This window comes from Hyperolius riggenbachi, chromosome 2 (assembly GCF_040937935.1).
Source record: "Hyperolius riggenbachi isolate aHypRig1 chromosome 2, aHypRig1.pri, whole genome shotgun sequence".
Taxonomy (NCBI): Eukaryota; Metazoa; Chordata; class Amphibia; order Anura; family Hyperoliidae; genus Hyperolius; species Hyperolius riggenbachi.
Window position 1 is genome coordinate 233,105,947 of NC_090647.1, and position 17,567 is coordinate 233,123,513.

The window sequence follows — 17,567 nt, forward strand, 5'->3', positions numbered from 1 at the left end:
GTTCCATAGTACAAAGAAAGAAAGAATAAAATAAAATGTAAAACACTAACACTAAGGTTTCCCTTTAAAATAGCTGGAAGAAGCGTGATGGTTGCGGTGGAGTAAAACAATCCATTCTTGATTTAGTGAATGCTACATGTGTCATGCAGTAGACATTATGCTGTGTTGTTACTGTGGCAGATCTTTTCTTGATACGAGGACAGATCTATTTTCTGCACGTTTTGCAAATGATCATAGAGCGACCGGAGTTATTTCTTTGGAGCTCAGTTAATCATCTCACGGCTTCCCGGGCAGAAATATTTCTCTTTCACTGTAGAATGCCGGGACAATAAAGCAGCATTGCTTCAGTTTCCGACAAACACTTCCTTCATGAAACAACTTCACACTTGAATTTCTGAGGCTTCCTAATACGCCTACAGAACAAAGCTAAACATTCTGTCACTCAAATACCTCTTAATGTGTGTTCTCCACACATTTTCCAATTATTGCAAACAATGATCAAATCATGGTACATAGAAAACAAATTGGGTCGGTTTTAATGTATACCTGAATCATGGTCTGAAGCGAGTGATGGTAAGACTACCTATGAGGCAACCTTATCACTGGCAAACTCGTATCAGGCTTTATTGGGCTCAAGCAGGTCCCCCAAGTTAGATCAAAACCTGAACTGCAGCCCTGTACCCAATCTTATACTTGTAGATTGGCCTCTGCTCTGATGAAAAGCCTGTGTGTGACAAGCCAGAAGGGGCAGTGTTGGACTGGAACAACACTGTCTGGACATCTAGAATGCAATTAGCCTGTGGACTCACAGGGATGTAGTAGGGCCCCATAATACAGTACTAACAAGGTGGTAAGGTTATTATGTATGCAGTATATATTATATATTTGTGAATCTGTATTTGTGTAATAATTACTATACAGTATGTAAAACTGGTCAAGGCCTTGTGTCTGACATGACGGATTACAGCTCATAGGGCAAGACCTATACACACACCATCACAAAAACATATACAATACTTTTAGATTCCTATCTTCAATTAAGACCACCCTACGAGAATCTACCATGTGTACTGCAGCCCTGATGTATTACTGAGAGATCTCGAGTACCAAATCATCTCAGATAGATGCAGGCTGAGGCCATTGTTCTCCTCCTTACCACTCTTGCTTTATCGTGTACCGCTCATTTGCCCCCCCCCCCCCCCCATTGCATAGCAACAGTACAATTAAAGTAGGCCTCACTGCCACTGTAAACACAGACATTGCCCTGTAAACACACTGCATGCTGTGCATTACCCCAACAAAACGCACGGCACCACAATCAATATGAAACCCTCTAGGAGAATCATTACATGTCTTTGTGCTGAGATGATACTGTTTGTTGTAAGGCAACGCAAAGGGGATAGTGTGAAAGGAGCCTAAACAAATACTTTTAAATTTGTCATCTACATTTGTAAATGTCCTGTTTTTATAAAACACTTCTACTGGAACCTGCAGTGTTAACAACCAGCTATATTTGTCATTCAAACCAGACATAACTGACCCTTTTCCATAAACACATGCTTAGCTGAGCTTCAGGCAGGGGCGTCGCTAGCCCTATTTTGGGGGGACACGTGTCCCCAACCTGTCCTGGGGTGCCATGGATCTCCGCCCAGCCGCCCCCTCTGTCAGCGGCTCCAATCGTGCGGGCGCTAGGACCCAGCGCCCGCACAGATATGCGGAAGTGACATCACTTCCGCACATAGAACGGGTGCGCCCGCTCGTACTACTGGTCGGGTCGCCGCTGATCCTGAGGTCTGCTGACTGCGAGGTAAGGGGGGGAGCGGCGGGGGCTCCCTGTCACTCACTCACTACCTAATGGGCTCCCTGTCACTCACTCACTTCCTAAAGGGGCTCCCTGGCACTCACTCACCGCCTAAAGGGGCTCCCTGGCACTCACTCACTGCCTAAAGGGGCTCCCTGGCACTCACTCACTACCTAATAGGCTCCCTGGCACTCACTCACTACCTAATAGGCTCCCTGTCACTCACTCACTCCCTAATGCGGCTCCCTGGCACTCACTCACTACCTAAAGGGGCTCCCTGGCACTGACTCACTGTCTAAAGGGGCTCCCTGGCACTCACTCACTACCTAAAGGGGCTCCGTCACTCACTCACTGCCTAAAGGGGCTCCCTGTCACTCACTACCTAAAGGGCCTCCCTGTCACTCACTCACTACCTAAAGGGCATCCCTGGCACTCACTCACTGCCTAAAGGGCCTCCCTGGCACTCACTCACTGCCTAAAGGGGCTCCCTGGCACTCACTCACTGCCTAAAGGGGCTCCCTGTCACTCACTCACTACCTAAAGGGGCTCCCTGGCACTCACTCACTGCCTAAAGGGGCTCCCTGGCACTCACTGCCTAAAGGGGCTCCCTGGCACTCACTCATTGCCTAAAGGGCCTCCCTGTCACTCACTCACTGCCTAAAGGGCCTCCCTGTCACTCACTCACTGCCTAAAGGGCCTCCCTGTCACTCACTCACTACCTAAAGGGGCTCCCTGTCACTCACTCACTACCTAAAGGGGCTCCCTGTCACTCACTCACTACCTAAAGGGGCTCCCTGTCACTCACTCACTACCTAAAGGGGCTCCCTGGCACTCACTCACTACCTAAAGGGCCTCCCTGTCCCTCACTCACTGCCTAAAGGGCCTCCCTGGCACTCACTCACTGCCTAAAGGGGCTCCCTGGCACTCACTCACTGCCTAAAGGGGCTCCCTGGCACTCACTCACTGCCTAAAGGGGCTCCCTGGCACTCACTCACTGCCTAAAGGGGCTCCCTGGCACTCACTCACTGCCTAAAGGGGCTCCCTGGCACTCACTCACTGCCTAAAGGGGCTCCCTGGCACTCACTCACTTCCTAAAGGGGCTCCCTGGCACTCACTCACTACCTAAAGGGGCTCCCTGTCACTCACTACCTAACTGGAGGCGCCTGTCACTCACTAGCTAACCTGGGGGTTCCTGTCACTCACTACCTAACTTGGGGGGCTACCATATTAAGGGGGCATTCTGCCTATTTATGTGAAATGCTGTCTATTTATGTGCCTTATGACTGCTGAATTTGTCTTGTTGGGAGCCTCATGATTTGTTGGGGGCCTCATGATTGCTGAATTTGTCTTGTTGGGGGTCACATGATTGCTAAATGCGAGACTATGGAAAAAGCTGAATCCTTATCATATGAGACAATAGCATTAAACCTACTTTTTTTAGCTTTTTAAAACAGAAAATAAAACTGGGAGGTTCTCAAAAATTGAATACATTTTTCAGGAGTAGGATGGATGAAATTGTTTATCTTCACAGTTTATTTTCAACTTGGATTTTCCATAATGTTCATGTATGAGTTAAAACGTTTGTACAGTATTTAGTTTAAATTGCTGTTGCCACTTTGCGATAGATACCGTAAGTGACTTTTGGGTTGCAGTTTAGGCACTCGGCCTCCAAAAGGTTCGCCACCACTGTCATAATCTAATGTCCCACCATTGCTAGGTTCATGTAAATTTGTCTCCACCCGTTACCACACCTATATTCTGGTCCATGGCCCACCCATTTTTCGGTGCGGCACGATAAGCACGCTGCACAACGTGATCCTCATATTTTTGGCACGCTAGCTGCAGTGTGCTGAATTCTGCTGTCTACAGTATGTACAGTATACGCTGTTCTCTAGTGCCTGCACTGTGTGCCGATTTACCTCCAGTGTGTACAGTGTAAGGTGTGCCTTTACTGATTGTAAACCAGCTATATTGTATGCTGATCCCTGCTACTTTCAGTATGTACAGTGTTAGCTGTAAAGCCTGGTACACACATACAATTTTGATTAGCCAATTTTAGCTCTGTTCATAAAATTCATTGTCTGTTGGCCCACTTACTGCATGGGGGTGGTAAAATTGGGGGTCAGTGATTGACCAATCAAAATTGTATGTGCGTATACATCTTTGATCTATGCCTATACTGATTGTAAATTATCTAAATAAAGGACAAGGGGCTCCATCCAATATTTCGATGGGCAGGCCCGTTATCTGTAGCTTACACCGCTGCTAAGTTCATGTACATTTGGCCCCACCCATGGCCACGCCCACTCACCTCATGACCACGCCCATTTTAGCCGCATATACTTCTCGACCTGTTGCCCACAGGTGCCCCCGATCTCCAAGGACCCTAGAAACGCCCCTGGCTTCAGGAATGGATGAATGAAAACTGGAGGTCAGCACCTAACAGCAAAGCAGCTCTAGACATAATCAGCACCACTGAGGGTAGGGTACTCAGACCTTACAAGCTTCAACACTGTGTGCAGCTTGGGTTTAACTGACTGATGAGGAATTAGACTTCAGAAATCAAATTTCAGCTGTTCTGAAACATTCCTTCTTTCACATAAAGAATATTGCAAAAATTAAGCACCTAATTCCTTCAGAGGATCTTCCAACCGTAGTTCACGCCTTCATCAAATCACAACTGGATTTTTGCATTGCCCTCTATGCAGACCTTTCAAATAAAGACCTACACGGCCTGCTGCTAGTACTGAATGCTTCCGCAAGACTTACACTGCTATCCATAAAATGTAGAATCCTTTTCAAAATTGGCATGCTAACATTCAAATCCCTACATGACCTAGGTCCTGGATACCGGAGGGATTTGTTGCAACTACATCACACCTACATCACACCTACATCACACCTCCCACAACCTCAAATCAAAAGGATTCAATAACTTGACCACCCCCACATCCAGCTAAAAACCTTTGGTGCCAGAGCTGACATGCTGCTCCTACCCTTTGGAATGCCTTGCCAAACTTAATCAAGACAGCTCCAATCCTGTATACGTTTAAAAACGGAAACCTGTTTAGTCTGGCATTTACGATCACATATCTTTTTTCCTGTATGCGTCACTATGTACGGATCTGAGATAAGTTTGGGTATTACGGGAGAAAAGTGCTTTACAAAAATGTTTTTGTTGTTGAAGCTGTATTGGTCCCATAAAAGTTCACACTGGCTTTTCCATTCTCCATGATCATCTATATATAAAAGATACTATGCAAAAACCTTTCCAAAACATCACAAAGGTTTGCTGAATTGTAGCATAACATAAAACACAGTAATGTGCAATATGAGAATAAACAAATTAGATACAGTTTGGAATGGCTGTTTAGGGAGACCCTCACCCTTTATAGATGCAGCAACGTTCCACAGAAATTGTATGAAATGATTATCTGGTGTAAGGTCATTAAAGAGACCTCAACTTTGAGTAGCTTTCAACAGAGGCAGAGATCACAAAGACTTTATACAGAGGACAGGACACTGCACAGCTACAGACCTGGGCCAGCAATGAGTTGTGTAGTCTCAGACCAAGTCACGCATTAAGTAGAATGATTAACGAAAACAAAGTCACAAACTAAACTCAGTCACCCACAAAATAGTCATTATGCAGGCATGCAAACTGTGGTGATAGCTCAAAATCATAAGCAAAAAAAAAAAATATATAGAATGCATACAAAGTGATGATTTACACCATTATTTGCAATTAGCAAGAATTTATTAGACAGCTGAAATATGGAGAAGGTGGAAGCTTATGGTATTTCCTTTTGAAAAGCTACTTGCTTGACTGATCCTCAATCCAAGGTGCATTCATATTATGCTGCGCGCTAGGCCTGAACGATTTTAGGAAAAAATTGAATTGCACTATTTCTGTCAGAAATTGCGATTTCGATTCGATTCACGATTTTCAATACGCAACGATGGATCAGCATACAGATGGTGAATATGAGTTCCCCCGGTACAGGTAGCCAAGTATAGGTGCCCCCAGTATAGTTTAGCCAGCTATAGGTGTTTCAGGAAAGGTTAGTTTGCTATAGGTAAGCCAGCTATTGGTACCGCAGTACAGATTAGCCAGTATAGGTGCCACACTACAGGATAGCAAGTATAGGTGCCGCAGTACAGGTTAACCAGTATAGGTGCCACAGCACAGGTTAGCCAGTGTATAGGTGCCACATAGTTTAGCCAGCACTATCACAATCCTCTGCCTTCACACTATCCCTGCACTATCCCGAACCTCTGCCGTCACTGATTCTTGTGCTATCCCAGTCCTCTGCCGTCACTGATCCCTGCGCTATTCCAATCCACTGCCTTCACCGATCCCTGCACCATCCCTATCCTTTGCGGTCATCGATCCCTGCACTATCCCTATCCTCTGCGGTCATCGATCCCTGCACTATTCCGAACCTCTGCCATCACTAATCCTTGTGCTATCCCAATCCTCTGCTGTCACTGATCCCTGCGCTATTCTAATCCTCTGCCGTCACTGCTCCCTGCACTATCCCCTATCCTCTGCAGTATTCGATCCCTGCACTATCCCTACCCTCTGCTGTCACCGATCCCTGCACTATCCCAATCTTCTGTCTTCACCGATGCCCTCACTATCCCAGTCCTATGCCTTCACTGATCCCTGCACCATCCCGATCCTCTGCTGTCACCGATGCCTGCACCATCCCTATCCTCTGCGGTCACCGATCTCTGCACTGTCTCAATCTTCGGTCTTCACTGATCTCTGCACCACCCCAATCTCCTGCCGATCCATCCCATCCCCCCCCCCCCCCCCCCCCCCCCCTAGTCCTCAGTCATCACAGAAGAGAACCGTGGCTCTGTACATGCAGTATGTCATACAGCACGGGTACAGGCAGTCGGTGTCACTCACCCGCAGCGCTCAGGACGGCCAGGCAGAGCAGCAGCACCGGGATACGGAGGCGCGGGTAACATCCACTGCTTCGACGCTCCATGTCTATCGGGCAGGTGGAGTATGTATATATACATACCCATATCCACAACCAGTAAACAGATATTTACAGTATTTCTGTTCTGCATTGCTGAACACGCTTCAAGGCCTTGACCAGTTTTACATACTGTATGTCTTTTATACAAAAACAGAAACAGACTACTCCATGAAATTCCCGGTTCTCAAGATCTCTTTTCAACAAAGGATATTGTGCAACAGCTTCATGCAAGTTGTAAACACCCTCATGTGTATATTGCTATAAGAAAAATAATGAATGATGTGCTCAGGAAAAACAACATTTCTTAGAGTCTAAACACAAAGAAGCGAAGCTGTATTAAGCCGGAAGCTGCTGAAACATACAGCTGAAGTTTTTACACTAGACATACACAGTGATGAGTCGAGAGCAGACTATGGTATGACCTTCCACCTTATGATGCTGGCTTGCATGGGAAATCATTACTTTATTTCAAAACCCACAAAGTAAAGGGGACCTCCTGAATGCGTTGAATAAAAGCGTTCCCCTAGTTACAGTATATCAATTGTTTCAAATGTTCTGTGGGTACTGTTTTTCATTATGGAGAAATAGTAGTTCAGTGTTCTCCCCGGGCTCTTTGAGCCGGGTGCTCCACCCAGAAAATTTTCGTGAGCACCCGGCTGTCATCGGCTCACCTCCTCATCTTCTCCCTATGCTGTAAGAGGAGTTGCGCCAACCCTACATTGTCCTGTCGGGCCCCACCCTGCTACTTTACCATGCCACCCGGCTGGAAATTTCTGGGGAGAACACTGTAGTTCATCAATCAAATGAATAACTACCATGTGAGGAGCTCAAGAGGCTGAGCAGATGGGTACAGGACAACATTTAAAGGGGTCCCTTTTCAATGCTGGCGTCATGTGAGTTGAGCAATGGTACTGTTAAAATGTGCGCGTATGCTTCTGCCTATTCTCTTGAGTGCTTCACATGGTAGTTAATAAATTGATTAACAAACTACCATTTCTCTGCAATGTAGGACATAGTGAGTGCAGCAACACAGGGGGATGTTCCCGGTGGCACCTCCCCCCAATGTTTAGCTGCATCCCATGAGATTTGGGGTGCATGGCCTTATGGTGACCTCATATATGTCTGTTTTCAGGCTTTTTATCCAATTACACCCATGTCGAATGGGGGATACATTTTATGTATGAGCAGGATGAGACTGCATCTATCCCTAGCCTTGTCACCATGTCTCGCCCATATATCTTTGGATATAAGGAATCAACCATCTCTATTTTATTGGAGGTGTAATGTGTGTATCTGCTTGCTTCATGCAAGTTTGACCTGAGGTTCCTTGAAAAATAATTTCAGAATACTGTATACCTTGTGCTTATAATAAACATTGAAAGTCTGTTATAAAAAAAAAAAAAAATACTATATATATATACACAATTTCTGCTGTTAAATACAATGCAACTCTGGAGTGATATAAATGGACTTTTTCCTTAACCTCTTGTTGTGCTGAGAATGATACACTGTTTCCCTCAAGCATCCTTTAGTATTTAAAGATAACCTTTTTGTCCTTGCAGTTGTAACACACATAATCTGTTTCGCTTGTTATTTGTACACCGATTAAAGTAGGTGAGACGGCCAGCTGGCTAGAGAGATTTTTGAAGCGAACATCTTTTGAAGGACAAAAGAATTTTTAAAAGGTATAAATAACAAATGTTACTATACAACTTTTCCAAGCTTTCCACGTACTCCTATCCTTGACATTTGTTGGGCAAAATATGCATAAAACTTTATTTTTCCTTTACAAAAAAATACAAAATAAATAATTGGTCTCAACCCTGCCATCAGTTTATCCATTACCTCATTCCCTGTGTCTTAAGGCATACGTGAGATGGGCAAGAACTGAGTAAAATGTTCCCAACAAGTACAGAATCAGCAATAAAACCTTCCAGTTGATTCTTTCTAACCTCCTGTTCTGTAATACCCAGCAGGAAATGACAGAGAATTATCAATATGAACCCAGAAAGCAATAAATAAAATATGATGCAAGTTATAACTTTTCTATGGCCTATTCAACACCTTACCTCAAAGTTTTGCCTTTAAGACTTTTTTTTATTTATTTATTTTTACTTTGGCAGCATTAGTGGCAGTATTTATTCTACCTTAAACCATTCTGTATCTACTTCTTTTATCACACTGTATTAAATGCTTTGAAGGAGAAAAAAGTCCATAAAACAATTCTGCTCTTATCCAATACAGTAAAGAGACAATTGTATTTTGCAGCTTAAATGCCGTAGTCTCTTCTGGGACAAAGTCTAAAAAGTGGGGCATATTAAAGTAAAAATGTTATCTGATTGCTTAGGTGTAAAAGAAGGTTCGCTGCACAAATGCTAACTCCAACTTCAATTACAGAGCTTGAAAATATAATCAGAAATCTAAAGATCATTAACCAGCTGCTGCATGGCTGTGGGTAATTTATTTATGAGGCACAACCACAAGTTTTTTCTCTTCTCTGGCTGTTAAACACTTGCAAGTCAATTCATGTGGGGAAACCGTAGCGACTAGAGAATACGTGATTGTAAGGCAGCACATGGTGCAGGTACTGAATCCTGGCACTTACAGCACAAGGCCTTCTGCAGTCTCCTCAGCTTCATGGCAGTTCTGTAAGCCGAGAATCTGACATTGTTCAGGTCCGCTGCAGAAATAACAAAAGGAATAAATGTTATTAGGCATAAATGGTATAAGGGGACTTTCAATACATTTACAAAAACAATATAATCAGTATAATGTTGCATGGAGGAAAAACAATGGCTTATTTTGTATGGCCTCGTAGAGATATATAGGCAGTGCTCAGAATACCTAAAGTGTAACCGTACAAATTAATGCATGCAAAACATTTAACATGGTCGCTAAAAGAGACTGTGATATGGGCGTGTCCAGTTTTGCTGTTGGTCAGTAGATATGGAAAACAAGCAACATGCTCCTACTAAATTAATTATTCCTGCAAAAAAAGATGGGAAGTATCTATGCATTTAATTCCTCAGAAAGGGAATCGCGAGTAAAAAAGTGCAATTTCAGCTTCAGTCAGTTTTTGAAATGAATAGCAGGCTGATAACTTAAAGGGATACTGTAGGGGGGGGGGGGGGGGGGGGGGGTCGGGGGAAAATGAGTTGAACTTACCTGGGGCTTCTAATGGTCCCCCGCAGACATCCTGTGTTGGTGCAGCCACTCACCGATGCTCCGGCCCCGCCTCCGGTTCACTTCTGGAATTTCAGACTTTAAAGTCTGAAAACCAGTGCGCCTGCGTTGCCGTGTCCTCGATCCCGCTGATGTCACCAGGAGTGTACTGCGCAGACACAGACCATACTGGGCCTGCGCTGTGCGCTCTTGGTGACATCAGCGGGATCGAGGACACGGCAACGCAGGTCTGAAATTCCAGAAGTGAACCGGAGGCGGGGCCGGAGCATCGGTGAGTGGCTGCGCCAACACAGGATGTCTGCGGGGGACCGTTAGAAGCCCCGGGTAAGTTCAACTCATTTTCCCCTGACCCCCCCTACAGAATCCCTTTAAACAAAAAATACTCAAAAGTAACACTTCAGTAAGAGCCTCCATTATTTAAAGCCGCTAACCCAAATGAGTATGCAGATCGTGTGCGCCGAGAAAATTCTGACTATGCTGGCCTCCAAAGAAATAGATATGGCATTCTCTATATATCTCTCCCTACAGGGTCACTTTAGCAGCATTACAATACAACTGGTGTCATCTATCTGCATCAGTTTGTCTGAGCTGTGATTAACCCATGTGTATAAGCCCTGCGATTGAGAGTGTTTCCTGAATGGACTCTACATTTTCATGGGACTTTTATGTAGCAGCTATGCATGCCAAGAACTAACAGTGGATACAAGTCCTTTTCAAAAAAGATGCATGCTCTTCATTTTTAGGAGTGTCTCTACATCTTATCTCTATCATCCTGCGAGTGGGGGTGATTGTTTGGCACCTGGCACTTGACTTGTTGCTGTTATTGATGGCCTGGTCTATTTGGACTACAGCATCTTAACATCAAGCCTTATATAATTTGCAGCATTTAAAGTGGATAACCAATTTTACACATCAGCAGTAATTCAGAAGATTCAAACTGTCTGGCTATAGAACTGAGTTGCACTTTTTGGTTGGGATATGGGGACTGCAGCCCCATTTTTCCATTGTAAGCTTACCCAGATGGAGCTCTATATTAATTTATTGGTTTTTAGTGTAGTTTGTGTTTTTGTTTTGGTCGTTTGCTAACTCTTATTATAAGTGAAATAAAGTGTTTTCTATTTTTCCATGCACCCAAGAGCCAATTCTCTGTCTTTCTTTTTATTCATTAAAATACAACTAAAGCCAGAAGGCAGCCCCCTCTTTTCTGCCCAGTTTGCCTTGACCATCAAGCCTTCAGCAACTGTAAACAGAATCCAGACTTATGGGGCTATAAAGCATACAAAACGGGTCTTTCTGCAGATGATTGGCTCCTAATATTAAGCAATTATAGGACAGTGCTCCCAATCCTAAGAGCATTCTAAAGAATATTTGAAAAGATATTAGGGTTGAACAAAAAACACAAGACAAATTCAAAGCTATGTTTCATAGCACAGCAAAAAAAAAGGAGGGTGAAGAATTGTAAATATGTCCATTTTTTTTTTTTAATACACGACCAAGTACCGGTAGGTATATCCTATATTGACAGATTAATGTAATCAATAATTTGCTTCATTGATATATATACGGAATAGAAATCAGCTCTATAAAATAAATATCTGGCGACACAAGGGTGTGGTCATATCTATCATCATAAAAATGGCCCCCATACCCAGGTTAATATACAGTTCAGAGTTCACACTATCCAACTAGAGTTAATATAACAATTCAGAGTTCTCACTGTACCACTAGATGGCACCAAACTAGCCTGGTCCCAGAAGGAGATACACACATCCATATAGTTGGGAGAAAACTCAAAAAAAGAACTAAGATAATGTACAGTATAAGCATAAAAGGCTATAAAATCTCTATCTACTCTTAGGCCTTGTTCACATTGCGTTCCGATCGCGTTAGCGTTGGGCGATTTTTTTTTTTGCGATTCCCAGCGCTTGGGTGGGCGGTGCGTTTTTGTTAAAAGTGCTTTTCCAAAGCATTTTTTAATTCACTCCATGCTGCAAGTCAGGAAGTGAATTCTTTGACCCAGAAAAGAATAAATACAATGTATGTATTCTTAAAAACACAAAACGCAATTGCTGCACAAAGTGATTTTGTGAGCGTTTTGCATCTTTCCTATACTTTCCATCGAGGTGGAATCGCCTCCAAAAAAGGTACAGACAACGCTTTGCTGAGCGGATCGGAAACAAACCGCTCAGATGTGAGTGCTCACATAGGGAATCATTGCACAAGCATTTTTAGGGCGATTTTGAAAATCGCTTGCGCTTGAAAAAAAAAGGCAAAAACGCCCTTAGTATGAACGAGCCCTTAACCTGCTTTAAGAGGAACCCCAGTGAAAATAATGTAATAAAAGTGCTTCATTTTACAATAATTATGTATAAATGATAAATTAGTCAATGTTTGCCCATTGTAAAATCTTTCCTCTCCCTGATTTACATTCTGACATTTATCACAAGAAGACATTTTTACTGCTGGCAGATAATGTCACTGGAAGTAGCTGCTACTTGTTTTTTGGCAGTTGGAAACAACTGTAAACGGCTATTTCCCACAAAGCAACGAGGTTCACAGACAGTAAAACGGCCAGGTACATGGTCCTCAAAGTTTCCCGTGGGAGGGGTTTCACCACAATATCAGCCATACAGAGCCCTCATATGATCAGTTTGTGAAAGGAATAGATTTCTCATGTAAAAGGGGGTATTCTTGATCACAGTTTCTCTTTAAGTACTAAAAGGCTTCACGATTTGCTCATATTCCAGCAATTTTTATAGTGACCATGCCTCTCTGTGGGTATTACATTTAGATTAACTATTTATAAAGTTACAGTTTATAGAGGTATAAAATGACATACCATGCAATCTGGATCACAAAACAGAAATGGAAGAGCATACAGGACAAGTTGTCACGCAAAGCCCATACACTGCTGGTCTGTCTAAGGGTAAGATTCAAAGCTAAATTACAACACAGGCATCTTGGCTTCTTTTAATGTTGAGATTATCACCACAAAGGATCATGGGAAATAACCACAACTGCATCACTGACAAAACTGTGTTACCATAATGCTTACTATAGTGCTGAAGGCTTAACTGAAATTCTGTATAAACTGTTCACGAACTCTGTGATGCTTCAAACTGATCTTAGTATAAATTAATAATTTTGTACAAATATGCTTGAAACCTACTGCTTCTACTGAAAGAGACTATGTTCAATAGATTTTAGAGCAATGTAGCCTTTCGATTTTAGGAAAATAGGAGGAAGAAGATTTAGGGAGATGTACAGTAGTTCCCATTTATGTGGCTCTCCGGGTCAGCAGATGCAATCACATCAATGGGAACTACATCTCCCGACATGCATTGCAGCTGCCAGGGACAAAGAAAATTACCACGGCTCTGTGGCACAGGACACAGAAAATGGTGGCCTCCATATAAACATAGGGGCTATGGAGCAGCCCCCTGTAACTGCCTGCTGCATCCCCAAAAGCCTACACAAGTAATAAACTTCCCTGACGGGGAAGTTCATTTGCAAAGATTTCAACATTTAGTGCACAGTTCCTTTAACAGAGGAGCCAGCAAATGAGATCCCAACTGATCCTACACAATTTTTAATACAAATTTATCTAACTTAAAAAAGGAACAATCGAATCCCACATCACCTTCAATCAATTGGTCCATTTCCAAACTGCATAAAAATTGCACAATTCTGCATCACCTCAGAATTATTTGCATCTCAGGGCCCTTTTCCACTAGCAGTCGCTAGCGTTCACGCTGAATGCTAGCGATTGCTGAATTGCAATTACCGGCGATTCCGATGTTTGCGGGCGCGATTTTGCTATGCACTGCATAGCAAAATCGCGGCAAATATCGCTCCGCCGCGCGTTCCCGTAAAAAACGAATTGCGGTAGTGGAAATTACCTACCGCGATTCCCATGTTAAAAAGCAAACCGTAGCGATTGTAAAATCGCTAGCGGTTTGCGTCTTTGCGATTCAGCCAGCGCAAACGCGCTGGTGAAAAAGGGCCCTCATTGATCATCCCCAGTTAAAACTGTTTGTGATCATTTTGGGCTGTCTAGATAGGAATGCCCAGACGGGCCAGATAGTTTTGGCTGACAGATTGTCACTTGCTTCACTGCTGAATGGAGTCTTCAGCTTCTCATCCTCCTCCCCTCTCCACAGGACAGTACATACATGTTAGCAAAACTGAATGTGCATGAACTGTTGGAGGGAGGGGAGTCCACCAAAATAATCATGAATGATAGTATTAAGTCTGAACGTATTAAGTCCATGAACAGGAAAAAAAAAAGCTGCCAGAACTTTTAGTCTGTTCTGACAGGATCAAAAACCAGAGAGAGGTTCAAACACTTTTTCACACTATCCAGACTGGAGACTAGCTTCAACTGAACACAAAATGTTTAAATCTATCTCTCTCATAAATTAGACCATTAAAGTACATTCACAATAATGACTTGGTTAACTTCCTGCACTTCATGTCAGTGACCTTCTTAATGAAAAGGATGATGAGAGATGAAGGCAGCAAGAAAAATGACAAAGTTCTGCACATTTCCCTGACAGTCTCTATTGTACTTATGCACAGCAGTGTCAGTAGTGATACACAATTCATCTTTTGTATGCTACTGGGGACAGCCAGCATAAAATCAGACCTGCTACTTTAGTAGCTGCAACCTTCAGAAAAGCACTTAAAACCAAACCGCTGTTGTCCCCTCTACACTCATTCATGGTGAAGAGAATCTGTTGTCAGGCTAATGAGCTGTCTGATGAAGGGGTCACTATCTGCATACCGGTTCCAAGGCAGATACAGTGATGTTGGACACAGCAATTTGAAATAGAAGATGCTTTGATTTGCTCCTGTTGTAACATTAAACGTTTGGGCGCTGCACAAATTGCACACTTTTACCGATATTTTATATGGGTGCCTATGTGGGACCCAATCTTCTGCTGCTAATGGGCGCCAAAATGTTCTGCTTCGTATGGAGGATGCCATATTTTTTTCTTTTAAACAATGCATATTGCCTGGCTGTCCTGCTGAGAATCGGTCTCTAATGCTGGGCATACACGGCTCGTTTTTGAGCCATTTAGATGGTTCGATAGATCATTTCCGACATGCCCAAAAAAGAAAAGAAAAATGAGCGGAAAATAAGAGAATCAACTGCAGAATCAATCGGTGAAACGATCGAATGGGAGAAAAAGGAGCCATGTATGCCCAGCATTATACTGTTAGCCATTGACCCTGAACAAGCATATGCACATATGATGTTTCTGACTGAAGTCAGACTGGATTAGCCACATGGTTAATTTAGCTGTGTGATTCAGACACTACTGCAGCCAAAGAGATCAGCAGGACTGCCAAGCAACTGGTATTGCTTAAAAGAAAATAAATATGGCAGCCTCCATATCCCTCTCAGCCCAGGGGTATTTCAAGTGGGACCACCAAGTTTCAAGTATAAACGGCTAGTTAAAAATACTGAAATGTAGCAAGCTATTTATATGCTAGCAAAACAGAGACAAATCCAGCATGAATCTTACATTAATATTCAAACCACGCAGTGGAAAGGGACATAGCGGAAATCTATGAAATGACTTAAGTTAATTTCTTCCTAAATGGGACCCCACCCTCCATGTTCCTCCACATCTAGAGGGTAATTGAGTGTGCTCCCAGGAAGCTCACCCTGACTTCAATGGGAGTTTTCATGCAATTATGTCAGCCACTGATTCACAGGAAATTAAACTGACACTCTTAGCCAGCTTCTCAGCCAGTAAATCAGACAACAATAAATCTTTCTTATATCAACACAGTGTAGTAATAATGTATGGAAATCAAATACATTTCCCTAATATAAACTGAATACCCACCGTAATACAACAAATGAAATGTTCCAGCACAGTGCCACTGGGTTCACACTAATTTCACCCTTGTTTAATCAGATAAATCTCAGAAAACAATGAACAGCATATCACATTGCTTGCATTGTTGTACATTCTATGAAGTGAAATCTGAGCTAAGACGTCTTCCCATAAAATACGTCTTCTGCCTCCTCCAGTCATGTATGTGGCAGGTAAACACTGAGATAAATGAACATACAAGCATTTCATGCCTCTAGGTGGTTGTTTATTATTCTGCTACCTAACCACTCATATTTAATGCAAACCTTTACCTTTACATACGTCAAAAAAATGTGACATTATCTGCATCTTGACTTAAAGGGGACCCGAGGTGAGAGACACATGGAGGCTGAAATGTATTTCCTTTTAAAGAGTAACTGTCGGGCATAAAATTAAAAATCAATTCTTTATTTTTATCCGATAAACAAGTAATAAGGATGCTAATCAGGCAATCCAAAAGTTAAAATCACTATTACTTTTCTTGTTGATAAATTATCATTCCACAGTTTACATGACTTATTTGGTACACTAAATTTGGTACACAAAAGAGAAGTTGCAGGGCATGCTGGGTTGTCTTTTTTTGCTTCTCTACTTCCCCTCAGACTTAACTAATGCAGCCTGATTGGTTGAAGCCTCTTTCCCTCCTGTTTTCCCCTCCCACACCTCTTTTCCTCTCTGATTGGCTAAAAATTCTCAGGCTGAAACAATGCACTTTCTATAGTGAAGGTTGGGCAAATCAGGCAGAGGAGACTAAGGGCGGATATTACATCACGACTGGCCTCAAAATAGCCACAGTAAGTATGGAAACTGTCTACAATAGGATTCTCTACTTTTCCTTTATAAAATTCACAGGAATCATATCATATCAATCAGTGGATAGTGCAATACATATGTTATGTAAGTAGAGCAAATATTTATCTACTTACATATTTGTTTTTTTTCCCTGAGATAGTATGGCTGACAGCTCCTCTTTAAGCAATGCAGATTGCTTGGCTGTCCTGCTGATCCTCTCCCTCCAATATGTATAGCCACAAACCCTGAACAAGTAAGCAGATACGCTGTTTCTGAAAAACTGGACAAGATTAGCTGCATGCTTGTTTCAAGTTGATTCAGAAGCTACTGATGCATAAATGATCAGCAGGACTGCCAGGCAATGTGAATTGCTTAAAAGGAAATACATATGTCAGCCTCCATATGTCTCTAACCTCGGGATTATTATTTTTTTAAATAAGGAGAATTTGCAGTATTTTAATTTGCTCTGCTGTGTGTCCCCTGATGTAAGGGCAAGGGAGTACTTTAAAATATAACTGTTCCCCACCCCTTGACCTCCTCAACCTCCTGCCCCATCAGTAAAAGTAGTGAAGATTATGCTGATATTGTCTAGCAATAGGGCATCCCCAGCTATAATTACTAGGCAATTCCCAAATTCCCAGGAAAGTTGATCCTGGGATTTATCTGACTGCCATCTGGAAGGAATTTTTCCCTTTTAAAGAGAATCTCATGTTACAGTATAATACAAGTTTTTATTACATAGTTAATTATCTGCACTCCAGTCTGGGATTCTCACAGCTTCTCAGCATGCGACAGGCAGCTCCCTCCCCCATCAGCCTCACAAACTGCATCACATCACAGGCAAGCTGCAATTGAGAGCAGAGACCTGTCTGTAAGGAGTAAAAGCACACAGAGCACGCAGAGGGGCGTGCATAA

General features: G+C 42.8%; 1 protein-coding gene across 20 annotated transcripts in view; it reads right to left on the reverse strand.

Annotated features, from left to right (window-relative positions):
• DMD (dystrophin) overlaps positions 1-17,567 on the reverse strand; it is a 3,066,377-nt gene that overhangs the window by 197,499 nt on the left and 2,851,311 nt on the right. For all 20 annotated transcript variants that reach the window (XM_068268325.1, XM_068268327.1, XM_068268324.1 and 17 more), the window contains one exon: positions 9,398-9,472. In XM_068268325.1, the coding sequence (XP_068124426.1) occupies positions 9,398-9,472 (75 nt within the window). The remainder of the gene's footprint in view (positions 1-9,397; positions 9,473-17,567) is intronic.